The following is a 19196-nucleotide window of genomic DNA, read 5'->3' on the forward strand; positions in this document are numbered from 1 at the left end:
GCCCTGTCTGTAGGATTGTTTACTACGGAAGCTCCCTGCAGAGAGGAACAAAAGACTCACAACCTTCCACCAGATGCAGGACAATGAATCCTACTGCAGACCTACTGCAGTGTGTAAAGGCCCCTTTACACACTGCAACATCGCTAGCGACATCGCTGTAACATCACCGGTTTTGCAACGTAATAGCGACCTCCCCAGCAAATCAGCGACTTGGCCCCCGCTGTGAGGTCGCTGATCACTACAAATCTTTCAGGAACATTTTTTAGTCCTTTGTTTCCCGCTGTGCAGTCTGCATCGGTGTGTTTGACACTGTTACAATGACTTCATTAGCGACTTCCCTTTCAAATAGCTGCTTTGACACGTCCCCAACGACCAGCTAGGTCATTCTGCAGGTCCGTATCGCTGGTGCGTCGTTGGCCAGATCTGCCTGTTTGACAGCTCACCAGAGACTTTCTAGCGATCTCGGCCAGGTCGGGATCGCTGGTGGGATCGCTAGAAAGTCTCAGTGTGTAAAGGGGCCTTTGGAGTCCATGGAGGCCAACTAGAATGACAAACTGTTACAACCCCTTCCCTCTTTAAATTGTGTACCGTAAACAAATGAACAAGCAATCTCTAATAAAACAGAAGAATAAGATCAATGTAACGTGCTGCATGTTGTAAGAAGTCAGCTCTATGTACATTGTTCCAATAGTCTTTAGTCCATGGACAACTCCTCAGAGATGCCATGGTTGCATTTGACAAGTTGTTAAACTGGCAGGATTAGCATTGCGGCAGTAACCGTAACATTCCTGTAACAGACATGTACTATGTAATGGAAAATAAGTCTTTTTGTTTTTTAAACAAATGTTTAACATTTGGCATACAAGGTGCACCATCTGTCTCACAATTGTATTGTGCTTTGCATATGTTGCTGGTGCTAATTTTATTTTGCAACATTTTGATACTTTTGTTTGTTTGTTTTTTTGGTGTTTTTCATGTAATATAGGGATGCCGAAAAGGAAAATATACCGTATACTGTATTTAAATATAATTATGAATGCATCAAACTGTGTGTGATTTGAGCACAAGATCTAATATAAAATATTACAGCCCTGGGAAGACAGGAAACCTTCATATAGGCGGCTGGTGGTGATGGAGTCAGTGATGGACTCCAGCCAAATATGTTTATAGAGACATAGTAGAAAATGAAGATGTTGTCCATATCATGAAGTCGTTATTTTTTCTCTCATGTGTAATTAATTTCTCCTGCAGTTTTGTTGATGCCATTTCCAGTGTCTGTAAATGAGAGGAGAATTAGTGATATGGAAGATGAGTCTATGAGAAACGTATTCAGCTGCCGACTCCGAGGAGGAAACTGCTTGTTGTGTGTGGCCTAAATATATAGGATTTATTAGTAGATGTCAGGAAAAAAATTGAATGTTGTAATATAATAAAAATAGTAACACAATAATGATCCCACATCACATAACAATAATAACATACATATTCATGATTCCCCCTAAGCCTGTGCCACCACTCCTTTGTTCCCCGCAAGTTTCTGTATTTCCTGCTCAGTTCCAACAAAATTCTATTTCCCACAGCCAATTAGTTGCCGGAGGAGTGTCCAACATAGCCAGTGATTGGGAGCATGGTGGAGATGACTTAGCAATTTAACTTATGTTCCAGTCCACAAGAGACAAAGAATGTGTAGATGATTTATTCTATCTCCTGATATGTTTCCCCTTATTATCTCCAATGTTTCCTCTTATTATCTCCAGTAATTGTATTATTACAGCGGATTATTTATGATGTTACATCGTCATCTTCTCCCCATTCAGGTCCCTACAATATCGGATCCTCTCAGTGGAGATCTTCTATATTAAGAAAATTCTCCTGATTGCCCCGTGAAGGATGGATATGGACAGGGACAAGATGGCGGAGAGGATATTACACCTCACCCTAGAGATCCTCTTCCGGCTTACTGGAGAGGTGAGAGATTCTGATGACGTCACATTACATCATTCTTATCTATGGGAATAACAGATGGACAGAACAGGAAAGGTGAGGACTCTGGAAATGTCTGTAGTGAGATTTATTACTGTGTCTCTCCATAACCAGGATTACATATTAGTGAAAACCTCTAGTGAGCGCTGTCGGGCCCCTGTGTCTGAGGGATGGGGAAGACCCCTGAGCCCAATCACGAGGCCTCCACCTCACCCCCCGATACATGAGGACATCAATGACCAGAAGATCCTAGAACTCACCTACAAGATGATTGAGCTGCTGACTGGAGAGGTGACACTTCTGGAAATGCTGGGACATTATACAGTAACGCTATGAAGGGATCGGGGGTGACGGTATCATTGTATGTTTCAGGTTCCTATAAGGTGTCAGGATGTCACCGTCTATTTCTCCATGGAGGAGTGGGAGTATTTAGAAGAACACATAGAGCTGTACAAGGACGTCATGATAGAGGTTCCCCAGCCCCTCACATCACCAGGTAATAGACAGCACTAAATACACACGGCCTATAATTATCTGTATGTAAGGAATGAATTCAGTCCCTGTATGTGTCTCCTCCAGTTCTATCCAGTAAGAGGACAACACCAGAGAGATGTCCCCGTCCTCTTCTCCCACAGGACTGTAAACAAGAAGATCCCGATGTTCCTCAGGATCATCAGGTAGATGGAGAGAAGGTGCCATGAAATCTCCCTATGATGTGTAGACGGCTGTGAAGGTCTTGTGCTCAGTCTTGTTTTATCCTCCAGTATTATATGTGTTATACTTGTGTAATGAGAGCGGTGGAGATGGAGGGATTAGAGCTGATCATAGATGGGACTTCTCCATCTGTCTGTGACTTTTACAATATTTGTTTCAGGGGGAAGATCTGCCCCATATTAATACTACAGAGACATATGTGAGGGGTGATGAGTGGTGTAAAGAGGAGATTCCTACATATGACTACCCAGGTGAGTAGTGACCACTGAATGCAGAGAAGTCACAGATTCTTCTCAGTCACCGGCTGTGGCTGCTTTATTGGTGGTGTAGTTCAGCCATATCACAATCAAGTGGTCGCGATTTTGACACTAAAACCACTGCATTAGAACTGTCCCCATTTCTTTGGGCATTGGACATCCTTCTGTTGGAGTTCTAAGTTCTGTTCTCACAGCTTCCCAGATCTGTAAAATATAAAGCCAAATGACAGCATTTGTAAAATGTGAGGACAAGTTAGAAAACCACATGAAGAAAAATTTTATGCAGGGCCTCTTTGAGAAAGCGGAGGCTGATGACGCTGTTTCCCTCCTAGAATTCTGGCATCATATAAGATTAATCTTCCTTCTCTGTATTTTGTGCTGCTGATTATGATATGTTCCCTATAACACCAAGTCCAGTCTTTTTGATAACACTTTTCTTTTATGATCAACAACATTAACCCCTTCACAACCCTAGACATACTGGTACATCCTATTTGGCAGAGAGTTCTCGCCATTGAACGTAGCGATATGTCCGGGCAATTGAGTGGACAGAGCAACTGTGGCCGGGGTGACCTACGTTGGAAGCTCGGCTTACATGACAGTCAAATCCTGGCTGTTAAGGCAAGGGATGTTCTCCACTCTGTCCCTGGCTGTTTAACCAACTAAATGCCGCTATCAATCACAGCATTTCTGAGCCTGTGAACAGGAGTGCGCTGCCTCTCCCATCCTATCGTCAACGTTAGTGAGGGCCTGATCGTTGCCATGGTGATTTCTTAGGCCATACCAGGAGGGTGCTCTCAGTGGCTTCTGTTAGTGATGCTGTTCTGCCTTCTTTCACGTAACGCTGTGAATCTCCGGCATACAGCTAAACCCTCGTTCACATTTCAAATAAACAGACAAATTCAGTAGCCTTGATTTATTAGCTGGTAATGAGAACTTGATTGCAGTATACGTGGAATATACAGTGAATATAGGAATATCCAAGATGCAGTTGAATACGGTATACGGAATACGGTATATCCAAGATACTGTTTTATACGGGTAAAAACTATAACAAGAAAATGATTACAGTCAGTACAGTGTTAATACAGAGTTAACATAGCATAACAGTGCATGAGATACAGTTCTTATGAGAATGTAGGTGAAAAGTCACTGCATCTGCAATACATAGAAAATCTTATCTATACAAACAAGGCAGGGGCTAAGATGTAGGATTGCAATGTACAATACATTTACTACAGTCTTCCACCTAAGATTCTATCACTAACACATGTATTTTGATTTGCTCATCGGATTACACTAGGCAGGGGTGAATGTACAGAGAGGTAAGTCGGCAGGTCCTTTCCTAACAAATCCAAACAGAAAATGGCTGCAGGCTTCTTCTCAGCTCCGAGGAGGGTGTTTGTTACCCAGAATACATTTTGCTTAAAGAGAAACTCAGCAATTCAAAAGAATAACAATGACCTCTAGGGTGTTGTGAATGTTAGTTATGTTTTGGCTGCTGGGAGGCTCCCTCTGGTGGCCAGGAATGGTTTGGACTTGGACCAGGTGTATTGTGCAGTGGGTGTTTCCTTTGCTAACTCTCTGCCTATTTAAATCCTGGTCTGATTGCAGGCTGTTGCCGGATGTCAGTTGTTCTTTGTATCTCCAGCCTGCTTAATCCTGCTCTACACCACATCTTCCCCAGATAAGTGCTTGCTCTTTATTTATTGTCCGGTTCTTTTGTTTATCTGGGTTTGTCATTTGCTGTGGTTGGTTTCAGTTTATTTGCTTGCAGGGATTTTCCCCCTCAGTGGATTGTTGAGGAACTCCCTGCAGTTCTGTGTCGAGTATAGCTCCTTTGGGTCCATGTGTTTGTGGCTTGTTGACTTTGTTATGATTCTTGTTTTCTGTTCATTGGTATGACAAGGGCACCTGGTATAGGACGGAGTTCAGATCGTGCGATCTGAGGGCCTTTTTGTAGTACTATCAGGAAGTTGGTATTTTGCAGGGTTTTTCTCTGGCCACTCTGAGGCAGAGAGTTATTCATCTTTCCTACCTTTAGGATAGTTAGTTCTCCGGCTGGGTTCGCGGTGCACAGGATGTTAGTTCACCCCTCGGCTACTTCTAGTTGTGATTGTTAGTAAGTGGATGGCGGCCAGATTAGTTGCCAATGCTCTTGTCCCCTTTTGCCAATGATTTGTGGTGGTCTTCCATGGTTCCGGATCATAACACTAGGGATTGTAACAGAAATTGCAATGAATGACTATTAGTAGGCTGCCATGAGGCAGAACACTCCCCGCTTGGCGTCAACGGATGCCACTATATGGTTCTTTTGGGGAAATCAGTAACACAAGTTCTGTTACAGGCCAGAGGAACAGTTTGTTCTCCCCAAGCTTGCACACTCTGACCTCTACCTTACGTACTTTCTAATCCTTGCTGGGAAAAGGTTTGGTGACTAGGCCGAGTGGCCACTCATTCCGATGTGCTTGACTGTCTTTCACAAGTACAACATTGCCAGGTTTGGGTGGTCTTTCTGCCACTTCGTCCTGGTTTGCAGAGTGGAGAGGTACTGCCTTTTCCATCTGTCCCAAAAGACATTGGCTACATTTTGTATAATACAGAGTATTACGATCTTAGCTCTTTCCAGATTAGAAGCGGTGAATGCATGCTTGCAGTGATGCCATCCTCTACAAGGTCTCTGACTTGTAGGTAGTGTTGTCTTATAGGACTGCACTACATGAAGCAGAAAGGCGATGGCACGAACGAGTGACTTCCAAGTCGAGAACCTGCTGAATCGATGAGATTTGAGGTGATTACTTGAGGTCACTGTATGTAGAACAGACACTTGAGGACGAAGCTCTTCATCGTCATCTGGGTCCACTAGCTCAAATGTATCAGACTCTCTGATGTCAGGCATCGAACGGTGCAAGAAGGCAGAACCTGTGAACCATGTAGTGTCTCTCAGATGACTTGGTGCAACGGATCTAGTCGCGGGGTCTGCAGGATTGTGATGGGTAGACACGTAGTGCCGTTGACTAGGGCAAGGGGATCTTCTTATCCTTAGTACCCGGTTGCTGACGTAGACATAGAAGCGTCGCGATTCATTGCAGATATACCCAAGTACCACTTTGCTGTCTGTATAAAATTCTACGTCTTTGATCGCCAGACTCATCCCATCTGAGATAAGTTCGGCAAATTCAACCGTGAAGACGGCAGCGCAGAGCTCAAGTCTGGGTATCGTGTGTTCACGGAGTGGCGCCAGTTTTGCCCGGCTCATAACGAAACCGATGTGGCTCTGTTCATTGGCATCTGTGGTTTTGAGGTATGCTACTGCTGCAATCGCTTTGACTGATGCGTCACGGAAGACACAAAGTTTTTGTGTTTTGACTTCCGTGGATGGCACAGGAGCATACGGTCGTTTTACACGAAGGTTGGTCAAGGCTTCGAGAGACTTCCTCCACTCAGTCCACAGATCTGCTTTTTCTGCTGGAAGTGGGTCATCCCAATCAGATGTCTCTTGGGTGAAGTCCCTTAGCATCATCTTGCCTTGGATGGTTACTGGAGCCACGAATCCCAATGGGTCGTACAAGCTACTCACAAAAGAAAGAACTCCTATGCGCGTGAAGGGTTTCTCGTCTTTGTTGATCTGAAAGGTGAAGGCATCCGTCTTCAAATCCCAAAGCAATCCTAGGCTCCGCTGCAAAGGAAGGGAGTCATTGCTTTAGTCTAAGTCCTTTAGATCATTGGAATAGTCTTGAGAGGGAAAGGCTTCCATCAATTCTCAGCTGTTGGAGGCATTTTTATGCAACCAGAGGTTAGACAGAGCAAGCATTTCTTGAGCCCTTTTTAGCAGACTGATTGCAGCCTCAGTTGTTGGTGTGGACTTCAGGCAGTCGTCTACATAGAAGTCTTTTTCTACGAATGATCTGACATCTGACCCATACTTTTCTTCACCCTCTTTGGCGGAATTTCTGAGGCCGTAGATAGCGACTGCTGGGGTAGGATTGTTCCCGAAGATGTGTACCCTCATCCGGTACTCTGCAATGTCTTTATCGGGGTCATTGTCGCAATACCAGAAGAACCTCAAATAGTTTCTGTGTTCCTCTTTGACGAGAAAACAGTGGAACATCTGTTGTATGTCAGCCATGAATGCCACTGAATCCTTGCGGAAACAGAGTAGTACTTCTAGGAGTCTGTTGTTGAGGTCTGGGCCCGACAATAGGACATCATTCAATGAGACGTCTTCACATTTGGCGCTTGAGTCGAATACCACTCTTATCTGGCCTGGCTTTTTGGGATGGTACACACCGAAGATAGGTAAGTACCAACACTCCTCGGAGTCTTTTTAATCCAATCAATTTTTATTGTAGGAAGTTACATTACAAAAAGGAGAAATTCAGGTATCATTGGCAATAATACACAAAGAGAACAACGCTGTAACACGTGGTAGTATCACCTTTGATTATGATTCACATTTCCTGTCACACCACCAACAATCATGTCTGATGCAAGTTGCAACTTTTTTTTTTTAGGTTAATCAATACCCAATACGTATAGAGTCAACCTACCAAATTACTCTTTAATCCTCAAAACGAGGGTTCCAAACAACCAGAGCCAGAGAGTAAGAAAGGAAGATAAGAAAAGGGAGGGGAGAGAGAGGTGGGGGAGAGGGGGAGAACCATGGATGGTTGCAAGGAGGCAACCAGGGAGGGGGAGGGGGGGAGGGAGGGAATTGGATGGCGTTTCGGGGTAGCCCGAGCAGTAACAACAACAGAGATTTAAACACCTTGAATATTGACATGTGGTATGGGTGAACTCCCTGCGTAACACTCTCTTTGACCCTATTTGACCCATTTTTAATTATCAACAGTTTGCCCTGGAAACAGATGCCTGACAGGGGATTGCATATACAGAGTTTAGCCACGTGTCCCAAATCTGAAGTATTTTGTTTTTGGCGCGGATGGAGTGAGCCAGACAGAACTCGTATTGGCATTGGAGATTAATTCGGTTATATAGTTCAACTAATGTAGGCGTCTTTGGGGATTTCCAGTGCAAACTTATGCAGTATCTGGCAGCTACTAGAATGTGAACTAATAAACCCCTGGATTCCCAAGAGAACTCCTCTATACCCACATTTAGCACTGCCAGACCTGGATTCGGATTAATAGGATTGCCTGTCAGCTCACCCATCAGGCCAAACACCTCCAACCAGAACGAGAAAACCTTGGGACAAGCCCACCAGCAGTGACCAAGAGTACCCCTTTGGAGGCAGCCCTTCCAACAATGTGGCGAATAATTTGGGAGGAACTGTGCTAAGTTGGCTGGGGACCGATACCATCGCAGGTGTACTTTTTTCAGTTGCTCCAGATGATTTATACACTTGGAATAGTTTTGGATATTTGCTGATGCCGTGTGCCAGTTTGAAGGAGAGGTAGAGACACTCAACTCCACGTCCCATTTATTCATATAAGGAGATTTTTGCTCTTCAGGGGGGTTATTGAGCCATTTGTATGTCGAGGAGATACCTTTTGGATTTAATTATCTTTTTAAATACCAAAGCCTTTGTTGTAGGTAACAGAGGATTCGACTTTGGAGGAAATTTAGAGGCCAGAAAATGACTACCGTATTTTTCGCTTTATAAGACGCACTTTTCCTCCCAAAAATTTGGGAGGAAAATGGGGGGTGCGTCTTATAAAGCGGTACCGGGAGGGGGGGTCCTGTCTGAGGCGATCGGGCGGCCGGGTGCCTGTGGCTGCATGCAAGCGGCCGGGTACCTGTGCTTGCGTGCGGTGGCAGCCGGGTACCCGTGGCTGTGTGCGGGCGGCAGCGGGTGCTGTGTGGGGTCGGCAGCCGGGTACCCGTGCTTGCATGCGGTGGTAGCCGGGTACCCATGGCTGTGTGCGGGCGGCAGCCGGGTGCTGTGTGCGAGCGGCAGTCGGGTGCCGCTTTCACACAGGCACCCGGCTGCCGCCCTCACACAGTCACCCAGCTGCCGCCCGCACACAGCCATGGGTACCCGGCTGCCACCGCACGCAAGCACAGGTACCCGGCCGCTTGTACGCAGGGTGGGCGGGCAGCCTGCTGGCTGCCACTCTGTGCATGCGGTGCGGGCGGCTGTGCAGCATGTTACCAGTTGTCCGCGGTCCCACTTTCAAATGATGGCGCCGGTGGAGCTCTTGGATGAGAGCTCCATCTGCACACGCGCTGCTCCGGGAGTCAGCGCGTGCGCAGATGGAGCCCTTGGATGAGAGCTCCATCTGCGCATGCGTCGCTCCGGGCGCCATTACTTGAATCGGGACCGCGGACACACTCCTCCACTGAGCACTCCCTGCCGCTGCCACCACTGAGCCGTCGCCGCCGCTCCCACCACTGAGCCGTCGCCGCCGCTGACACCACTGAGCTGGGACCGCGGACACACTCCACCACTGAGCAGTCCCTGCCGCTGCCACCACTGAGCAGTCGCCGCCGCTCCCACCACTGAGCCGTCGCCGCCACCACTGAACCGGGACCGCGGACACACTCTACCACTGAGCAGTCCCTGCCGCTGCCACCACTGAGCCGTCGCCGCCGCTCCCACCACTGAGCCGTCGCCGCCGCTGCCACCACTGAGCCGGGACCGCGGACATACTCCACCACTGAGCCGTCGCCGCCGCTCCCACCACTGAGCCGCCGCTGCCACCACTGAACCGGGACCGCGGACACTCACTGCACCGGCCTGCTGCATGGCTCACCCGCCACGGCTGCTGCCGCAACCACGGACCCCACGGCTCCTGCCACCACGGACGCCACGGCACCTGCAACCACGGACCCCGCTGCCACTGACCCGCCGTGCCTGCCAGCACAACCTGTGCCTCCTGTGACCCCGCTTCACCACCACTGCTGCCCCCCTCCGGTAAGAGAACACCGGAGCATAAGACGGACCCCATTTTTCTTTTTTTTACCTTTTTTTTATTTCTAAGTTTGGGGTGCGTCTTATATTCCGGTGCGTCTTATAAAGCGAAAAATACGGTAATTTGGATGTGTTGATAGAAACAGCCCTTTAAAGAGGGGTGTTCCCGTACTATTTCATTAAAGGGGTTAACACCCAAATCAGAGTATAGATCCGCCAGCACTGTAATGCCTGATCCCTCCCACCTGGCCAGATTCAAAAAGGGGATTTGAGATTCCAACGACTTGAGGGAAATCTCTGAAAGAGGAATCTGAATCTTATGAATCAAGTCATTTCGCCAGACCTCCAGGGAGGCTGACATGGTGGGAACACACGGGGAGAACCGTGAACGGCTCAAATATTCTGCTTCCATCATTCTTCTGACCGAGCCCTGGCGGGACAGGAAATTTTCAATCTGAGCCCATCTATGTGAATTACCTGGACGCCACCATTCCTTTAGTGATTCAATTAGTAAGGCTTTATAATATGCCGATATGTTTGGGGTGCCCAATCCCCCTAAGTCATATGGGGGGTATAACACTTTACCTGCGACCCTAGCCCTTTTATTACCCCAGACAAATTTGTTAGTCAACGATTGAAGTTTCATCAGGGTTTTGTGAGAAATTTTGATGGGAAGGCATCTGAGCACATACAATATTTTGGGTAAGAAAACCATTTTAAAGGACTGTATCCTGGCCATCCAGGACAATGATATTTTTTCATACCTTCCCAATTCCTTTCCTAAATTTTGGATCAGAGGTTCCAAATTTTCTTTAATTAACATCTGCGATGGTGTCAGCTTAATACCCAAATAAGTTATCCCCCTGTCGCACCATTTGAATTGAAAGGCCCCCTCCAGTGCACTCCTGGCCTCCACCGGTACATTAAACGGCAGTATCAAAGACTTTGCCGCATTAAGCTTATAATACGACACTTTAGAAAAGTTCGATAATGTGTTCACCACTGCTGGAATCGACACTGCAAGGTTAGAACAGGAAATTATCACATCGTCTGCGTATAAACCAAGTTTATGTTCAAATTCCCCAACTCTTATACCAGAAATGGCTATGTTTTTTCATATAGCTTCCGCCAGAGGTTCTACCACTAAAGCAAAAATAGCGGGAGACAATGGACACCCCTGGCGGGTGCCATTACTTATTTGAAATTTAGATGACAGAAACCCCGATGCCAACACTGACGCATTTGGGTAAGAGTAGAGGGCTAGAATGGATGACTTGATTTTCCCCAAGAACCCGAATTTTGTTAGAACTCCTAACTGGGTATCCCCAGTGCACCCTGTCAAAGGCTTTTTCAGCATCAAGAGACAGGAATGCACTGGGTTCACCCGATATCTCCACCAGTCCAATCAAGTCAAGCATCCGTCTGGTGCCATCCTTAGATTGCCTGCCTGTCACAAACCCAACTTGGTCTGGAGCCACTAAGGTCGGGATCACTTTATGAAGTCTATCTGCCACTAGTTTGGCATAAATTTTAACATCACAATTTAGGAGTGAAATGGGCCTAAAATTACCCGGGGTGTCTGCAGGTTTCCCTGGCTTGGGTAGCGTGATAATAATCGCTTCTAAGTTATCTGGGGAAATTGACCCTTTATTTTGCCAAAAATTGAAGGTTTTTGACATAAAGGGGGAGAGAGTGGATGTAAATTGTTTGTAATATTCGTATGGCAGCCCATCGGGGCCCGGGGCGGAGTTAGACTTAGTCATTTTGATGAAACCTAGGATTCCATGTGTAGTAAAGGGAAGATTAAGTTCCTCTAATTGCTCATCTGAGACCCGGGGAAGATCCAGGGTGTCTAGGAAACCCTGTATATCCACTTGAGTCGGCTGTGACGTATTGGAATCATATTTTAGATTATACAGGGCCTCATAGTATTTCGCAAATGCTTCTGCTATTTCAATGGGATGTCTAGTGATTGTTCCGTTTGGGTGCCACAGGAATTCTATTTTAGATTGAATCTCACGTTTTTTCGTCCTTCTTGCCAATAAGGACCCCGCTCTATCCCCCATAGCATAAAATGACTATTTTTTTTAAGATTATGTTCGTATTTTTGCAGGAGTAGGGATCTTAGTTGGAATCTATGGGTTACAATTTCTTTAGTCAAGTTAGGGGTTGCTTTGGCTTTATTCAGGGATTCAAGGTGATGAATACGGGTTAATATATATTTAATATCTGCGTCTTTTTGCCTTTTTTGGATGGAGGCTATTTTTATGAGCTGCCCTCTGACTACTGCTTTATGAGCAGCCCACAGGGTCTCGTCAGAAATTTCCCCATTATTATTAAGTTTAAAATATTCTGTTAACACTGACTCTACTTCATCATGTACCTTCTGCCTACCAAGCAAGCTGGTATTCAGTCTCCACCTAGGGGAATTTTGAACATTAAAGCTACCCTGAACAGACAAAGAGATCGGCGCATGATCTGTCCAAGTAATTAAACCAATATCAGCTGCCACACAATTACTTATAGATTTGCTGTCGACCAAAAAAAAATCAATTCTACTGTATGAGCGATGCCTGGAAGAGAAGAATGTATAGTCTCTTTCTGATGCGTGCAAATATCTCCAGATGTCATGAAAATGGAATTCATTGATGAGATGCTTAAGTTCCTTAGCATGTGGGAGGCTGATGTTGGAGCAATCCATGGAGCGTATAACAGGTATATTAAAGTCTCCACAGATGATTTCCGCCCCTGTGGCAGTATCTTTGAATGCTTGGAAAAATTTCCTAGCAAAGGTCAATTGTGATGAATTTGGGGAGTAGACCGTTGCCAAGGTATAAGGGATGCTGTTGATATAACAAGACAAAATAATATATCTTCTATCCGCTCCATAACTGACATTTATCAATTTAAAGGCCACTGAGTTCTTTATTAAAATGGCCACTCCTCTTTTTTTTGAGTCATTAGCAAAAAAGGTGTGTTGGAACCTTGGATGAAGTAGCCGTTTATTATCTGTGGAAAGAAGGTGGGTCTCCTGAATGCACGCTATATCACAGTTAGATGCCTTCACCTCTCTCCACATCATTGACCTTTTTGCTGGGGAGTTGAGTCCGTTCACATTAATAGACAATATCTTAATTCTCATATTGGAGCCGCAGGGGGGTTTGAATTCCTAGGAACGCCATCAGGGATGAGAGGGGCTAGACCAGCAAGGAATTGAGAGAAATTTCCAAAAAAAATTAAGGAACATTTGTGAGAAGAGGAACAAAAACAAAAAAATTCCAACAACACCGGTTTGCCCCGAGTAGGGTGCCCGGTGTATAACCGCTCGCCATAGGCGAGAACATCAGGGGGGCTACGTGACATCCCGTGTCACAGGAGCAGGGACAGCAGGTGCCATAAGCAGGAAGGAGTCCCAGCTAAGCTACTGACCTTTCAGGGTTACTCCTGTCTGGAGGGCCTCTTTGATTCTCCCGCTCACCAGGGTTTGGTGGGTGGGCTATTCCCCAGTCATCCAGCAATTTGCCCAGCTGAGAAGGAGTATGACATATGTAAGTGCCTCCATCTTTGAAAATTATCATCTTCACCGGAAAACCCCACTTGTACTTGATGTCTTGATCTCTAAGGAGTTTAGAAAGGTGGGCAAATTCTCTTCTTTTAATAAGAGTTGCAGCAGAAAGATCTGGGAAGATTTTTAGTCCCATGAAAGTGTCTGGCAGGGCTGGATTTCCCCTCAGTGTGTGAAGCACAGCTTCTTTTGTTTTATAGAAATGAAGTCTAGCCAGGACATCTTTAGGCAGAGCTGGATCTATGCCTTTGGATTTAGGGACTCTATGAATCCTGTCCACTATCAGGTCTCTGGTGTCCCATCCAGGGAGTATAAGCTGCAGAAACTTGTGGAAGTATTCCCGGAGGTCTTTATCTGCTACTGATGAGGGAATCCCTCTGATTTTTAGGTTATTTCTTCGGGATCTGTCCTCAATATCACTGATTTTAAGTTTTAGTGCCTCCACCTCCTTTTCCAAAGCTGTGTTAGCATCTATCAGATTGTAATGTGATGTTGCAAATTCAGCCATTTTAGTTTCTACATGCTCTGTGCGATCACCCAGAGACCTGATCTCTTCCTTCAGCTCTCTTACTATTTCTCTGAGATCAGCCTGCAGGGAAGCCCTCAGCGTTTTCAGCAGAGATTGCATTGTTTCCTCTGTCAGAGGAATGCCTGTGCAGCCTGTCAAGCAGCCTGTATCTCCTTGTGAGGAGTGGGAAGAAGCTGAGTGGGAAGCCAGAGCCATCTTGCTTGGTGAGGTGAGATCCCTATCCCGGGGGTAGAAGTCTGTCAGTTTGGCTGGAGTGCCAGTTTTTTTAGGTCTCCCCTTAGGCATCGCTGGGGGCTGGGGTTACTCACGCCTCCTGTAGCTGGTAATCCTGTTATCTGTGAGCTGATAAGAGCCGGTTTATCCTGCTTCAGCACAGAGCTCTCCTTCAAGCAGCCGTCGCCATCAGCGTGCAGGCCACACCCCCCTCCACTCCTCGGAGTCTTGAAGTGCGGGTGCGACCTCCGCGTGGTTGTTCTGTAAGATCTTCTCCATGAAGGTAAAGAAGTGTTCTTTTGTCTCAAATGACCTCTGAAGTTTGTGCTTGAGGGAGATGAAGCGATTGTAGACCATTTCCCTGTTGTTTGGTAGGCGTCGTCTCCGAGGTCGAAATGGTAGTGGTGCGACCCAACTGTTTGATTTGTTTTTGACTATTTCCCGATCCCATGGTGTCCAAGAACATCCTATCTTCTATGCACATCGCTGTCTTGTTGTCTTCCTTTGTCCTGTGGAAGACTGCACACCCTATGTGGTTTTGTTCACCTTCACAAGCGTGGTCTTCGTTGGAAGGAACTGAGAAAGGGCAAGGCAGAGGGGTGCTGCACGGTAACTCCTTTACCAGCAGACTATTCTGACATGGCTGGAAGAGAGACGGGCGTCTATTTTCTAATGTATTGGTGAGCATACTGTTGACTGAGGTCGGCTTGTGTGCTCCTCCTAGACAGACGTCTCCTATAATGACCCATCCAAGATCGAGCTTCTGTGCGTATGGAGCGTTTTGGAAGCCGTTGATGTATTGTCTAGTCTTGTGAACTCGTAGTATATCTCTTCCCAAGAGTAAAGCTATTGGGGCTTCTGGGTCCAACTCAGGTATCAGGTGAGCTATACGCTTCAAATGGGGGTGATGAGCAGCTACCTCCGGTGAAGGTATCTACGACCTGTTGTCGGGAATCTGATTGCACTCCAGTATGGTCGGTAATGATAGACAGATCTGGCCATCTACAGACTCCACTTTTTATCTGGTTGCTTTCCTCTCCACCGTCTCGACAGTACCTGCACATGTCTTCAAGGAATAGGGAGAACCGGGGCCTACAATGCTGAAGTTGTTGAAGAAGATGGACGTGCCTAGCGATCTGTTGCTCTGGTCATCCAGGATTGCATATGTCTTGATCGCTTTGTTCCTATGGCCTGCTGGGTAGACTCGGACAAGGCAGATTTTTGAACAGGATCTTCCTCCTACGGGTCCTCCGCAGATCTCGGTACATTGAGAGGTGACCTCAGAGGAGTCCACGTCAGTATCCTTCTGCTTGGCATTGTGCTCCTCTGCTTGTGACAACATTCGTGGGGGTGGTCCAGGGTGTAAGGCTGTATTGTGATCCGTGCTGCTGCATTGTGCACATTTCACGCTAGCTTCACAATTCCTGGCGAGGTGTGATGTTGTAGCACAGCATTTGAAGCAGATGTTGTTTTCCTTGAGGAAACCTTTGCGATCCTCTAAAGACTTCTCCCTGAAGGCTCTGGATTTTAGTAGCGGATGCAGTTTCTTGTGTAGCGGACACTGCTTACTGACATCTTGAGGTCTGTTCTCTTCTGGAGGTGGCTTACTAGCATGTTGAGAGGGTCCTGTGGAAACAATGTTAGTTTTATGGACTGCCACGGGTGTCCTACTGAGTTTGATACCGGGGGTAGTGGGACACGACAGGGTGAAGTCAAAACTGGGGTCATTTCTGCCTTTATCTTGTTGAACAACAAAATTTACAAATACAGTGAAAGGAGGAAAAGGCACATTATGAATTTGTTTGTACCGTGAAGCACATGTGACCCACTTTTCTTGTAGGTTGTAAGGAAGTTTCTGCACTATCGGATTAACTCCCCTGGCAGTGTCCAGGAAAGCCAATCTGGGCAAATTTCCTTCCTCCTGGGCAACCTGTAACTCTATCAACAAATCACTCAGTTCTCTAAGTTTTTGATAACCTTTAGGCCCTATCTTAGGAAAACCATCAATTCTTTGGTATAAAGCATTTTCAATGGCTTCTATGGACCCATAGCATTCATCAAGTCTTGCCCACACCTTATGTAGGCCTGTGGCTGGATGCTTTATATTAATGTCTCTTAGTCGTTTGGCGTGCTCAGCCGACTCATTCCCAAGCCACTTTACTAGGAGATCTAACTCCTCGCTACAAGAAAGGTCCAGACCCTGAATGGTGTTTTGGAATGAGGCTCGCCATGACCTATAGTTCTCAGCTTTGTCAGTGAACTTTACAAGTCCCTTGGTAACCAGTTCTCGGCGAGCAAAGAACTTTGCAAAGTCCATGGTAGCTTGGTCGGCGCTGGTGCGAGCTGGTGTGTTATAGTCATGTCTAATGTGTGGTGTGTAACCATACCTATTAGGAGCTTCAGTCTCAGGGTAGTCTGTATAATACCGTTCTGAAGCAAAGGGTGTCCCTCTAATTCGGGATATAGGTGATACCTTCTGATCTGTAGAACTGTAGTTGTAGTCGACGTAGACCTGCTGCATACTTTCTTGCTTACAGTACTGCAGTTCGGGATGAAGTCTCTGGTAGTCGATATAGGATGATCGATGTCGTGGATCAGGGTTGTCATCTGTTCCGGGATGCTGGTGGACATACTATGAGACACGTTGGGTTGGATCTTGTTCCTCTACGTCTGGTCCAAGTACGTTGCTGCGTTTCTCGGATTCAGAATACTCCACGGCCTCCAGGAACTCTGCTTTGGCTATTGCCGCTGCTGCCTCCTTTTCTGCAATAAGTTTGTCCAGAGAGGCCTGCAGGCGTGCTTTTTCAGCTTCTTGTTCAGCTACCAAGTGTGTTCTGCCTGCTTGCAGGCGTGCACTTTCTGCTTCTCGATCTGCTTGCAGCGTGCATTTTTTACATCTCGATCTGCTTGCAGGCATGCACTTTCTGCATCTCGGTCTGCTTGTCTTAGTTTTAGTTGCATCTCTTGTGCAGCAAAGGTGGATTTTACTTTTGCAGCCTCAGCTTCTGCACGAGCGAGAGCAGCAAACTCTTTCACTGAAGACTTGTTAGAGCAGCTTGCTCAGGACCTTGTCCTGACTGAGGATGCTCGGGAGGCAGACATTGTGCACTCAGCTGTGGATTGATGATAACTTGGTCGGAAAAGCTGGGTCTATACGTGAACGGGTCCCGCGTGGCGGGAAAGGTGTCGTGCTTGCTGGGGAGGACTGCAGTCTTGATCCCTGCTGCTGTAGTACCCGTATGCGGTGCAGTGTGGGTGATAGCGGTCCCATGCAGTCTATTCAACTACCACCTGCGGTCAGTGTCCGTTTTTACAGTTCTGCCTTCTTTCACGTAACGCTGTGAATCTCCGGCATACCGCTAAACCCTCGTTCACATTTCAAATAAACAGACTGGAATTCAGTAGCCTTGATTTATTAGCTGATAACGTGAACTTGATTGCAGTATACGTGGAATATACAGTGAATATAGGAATATCCAAGATGCAGTTGAATACGGAATATGGTATATCCAAGATACTGTTTTATATGGGTAAAAACTATAACAAGAAAATGATTACAGTCAGTACAGTGTTAATACAGAGTTAACATAGCATAACAGTGCATGAGATACAGTTCTTATGAGAATGTAGGGGAAAGGTCACTGCATCTGCAATACATAGAAAATCTTATCTATACAAACAAGGCAGGGATGACACTAAAGGTGTAGAATTACAACGTACAATACATTTACTACAGTCTTCCGCCTAAGATTCTATCACTAACACATGTAATTTGATTTGCTCACCGGATTACACTAGGCAGGGGTGAATGTACAGAGAGGTAAGTCGGCAGGTCCTTTCCTAACAAATCCAAACAGAAAATGGCTGCAGGCTTCTTCTCAGCTCCGAGGAGGGTGTTTGTTACCCAGAATACATTTTGCTTAAAGAGAAACTCAGCAATTCAAAAGAATAACAACGACCTCTAGGGGTTGTAACATAAATTGCAATGAATATTAGCAGGCTGCCATGAGGCAGAACAGATGCACTAACAGGTATAATGTATTGCAATGCTGGTTTATTGCAATACATTATAACAGCAATCAGAACAATAAAAGTTAGTGTCCCATATAGGGACAAAAGTAAGAAAGTAAAGTAGAAATTGAAAAAAAATCTAAACCCCCCCCCCCACAAAAACCAGAACATAAAGAGCAAAAAAATTATACCAATAACTATGAAATGTATATGTACAGTCAGGGCCAGAAATATTTGGACAGTGACACAAGTTTTGTTATTTTAGCTGTTTACAAAAACATGTTCAGAAATACAATTATATATATAATATGGGCTGGAAGTGCACACTCCCAGCTGCAATATGAGAGTTTTCACATCCAAATCGGAGAAAGGGTTTTGGAATCATAGCTCTGTAATGCATAGCCTCCTCTTTTTCAAGGGACCAAAAGTAATTGGACAAGGGACTCTAAGGGCTGCAATTAACTCTGAAGGCGTCTCCCTCGTTAACCTGTAATCAATGAAGTAGTTAAAAGGTCTGGGGTTGATTACAGGTGTGTGGTTTTGCATTTGGAAGCTGTTGCTGTGACCAGACAACATGCGGTCTAAGGAACTCTCAATTGAGGTGAAGCAGAACATCCTGAGGCTGAAAAAGAAGAAAAAATCCATCAGAGAGATAGCAGACATGCTTGGAGTAGCAAAATCAACAGTCGGGTACATTCTGAGAAAAAAGGAATTGACTGGTGAGCTTGGGAACTCAAAAAGGCCTGGGCGTCCATGGATGACAACAGTGGTGGATGATCGCCGCATACTTTCTTTGGTGAAGAAGAACCCGTTCACAACATCAACTGAAGTCCAGAACACTCTCAGTGAAGTAGGTGTATCTGATTCTAAGTCAACAGTAAAGAGAAGACTCCATGAAAGTAAATACAAAGGGTTCACATCTAGATGCAAACCATTCATCAATTCCAAAAATAGACAGGCCAGAGTTAAATTTGCTGAAAAACACCTCATGAAGCCAGCTCAGTTCTGGAAAAGTATTCTATGGACAGATGAGACAAAGATCAACCTGTACCA

General features: G+C 45.9%; 1 protein-coding gene across 2 annotated transcripts in view; it reads left to right on the top strand.

The window, feature by feature from the left end:
* Window positions 1-1823: 1823 nt before the first annotated feature.
* LOC142312240 (uncharacterized) overlaps window positions 1824-19196 on the top strand; it is a 49627-nt gene continuing 32254 nt past the window's right edge. For both annotated transcript variants that reach the window (XM_075351160.1, XM_075351161.1), the window contains exons 1-5: window positions 1824-1968; window positions 2098-2274; window positions 2356-2479; window positions 2563-2660; window positions 2858-2948. In XM_075351160.1, the coding sequence (XP_075207275.1) occupies window positions 1891-1968; window positions 2098-2274; window positions 2356-2479; window positions 2563-2660; window positions 2858-2948 (568 nt within the window). In that variant the 5' untranslated portion in view covers window positions 1824-1890. The remainder of the gene's footprint in view (window positions 1969-2097; window positions 2275-2355; window positions 2480-2562; window positions 2661-2857; window positions 2949-19196) is intronic.

The sequence above is a fragment of the Anomaloglossus baeobatrachus genome, chromosome 5 (assembly GCF_048569485.1).
Source record: "Anomaloglossus baeobatrachus isolate aAnoBae1 chromosome 5, aAnoBae1.hap1, whole genome shotgun sequence".
Lineage (NCBI taxonomy): Eukaryota > Metazoa > Chordata > Amphibia > Anura > Aromobatidae > Anomaloglossus > Anomaloglossus baeobatrachus.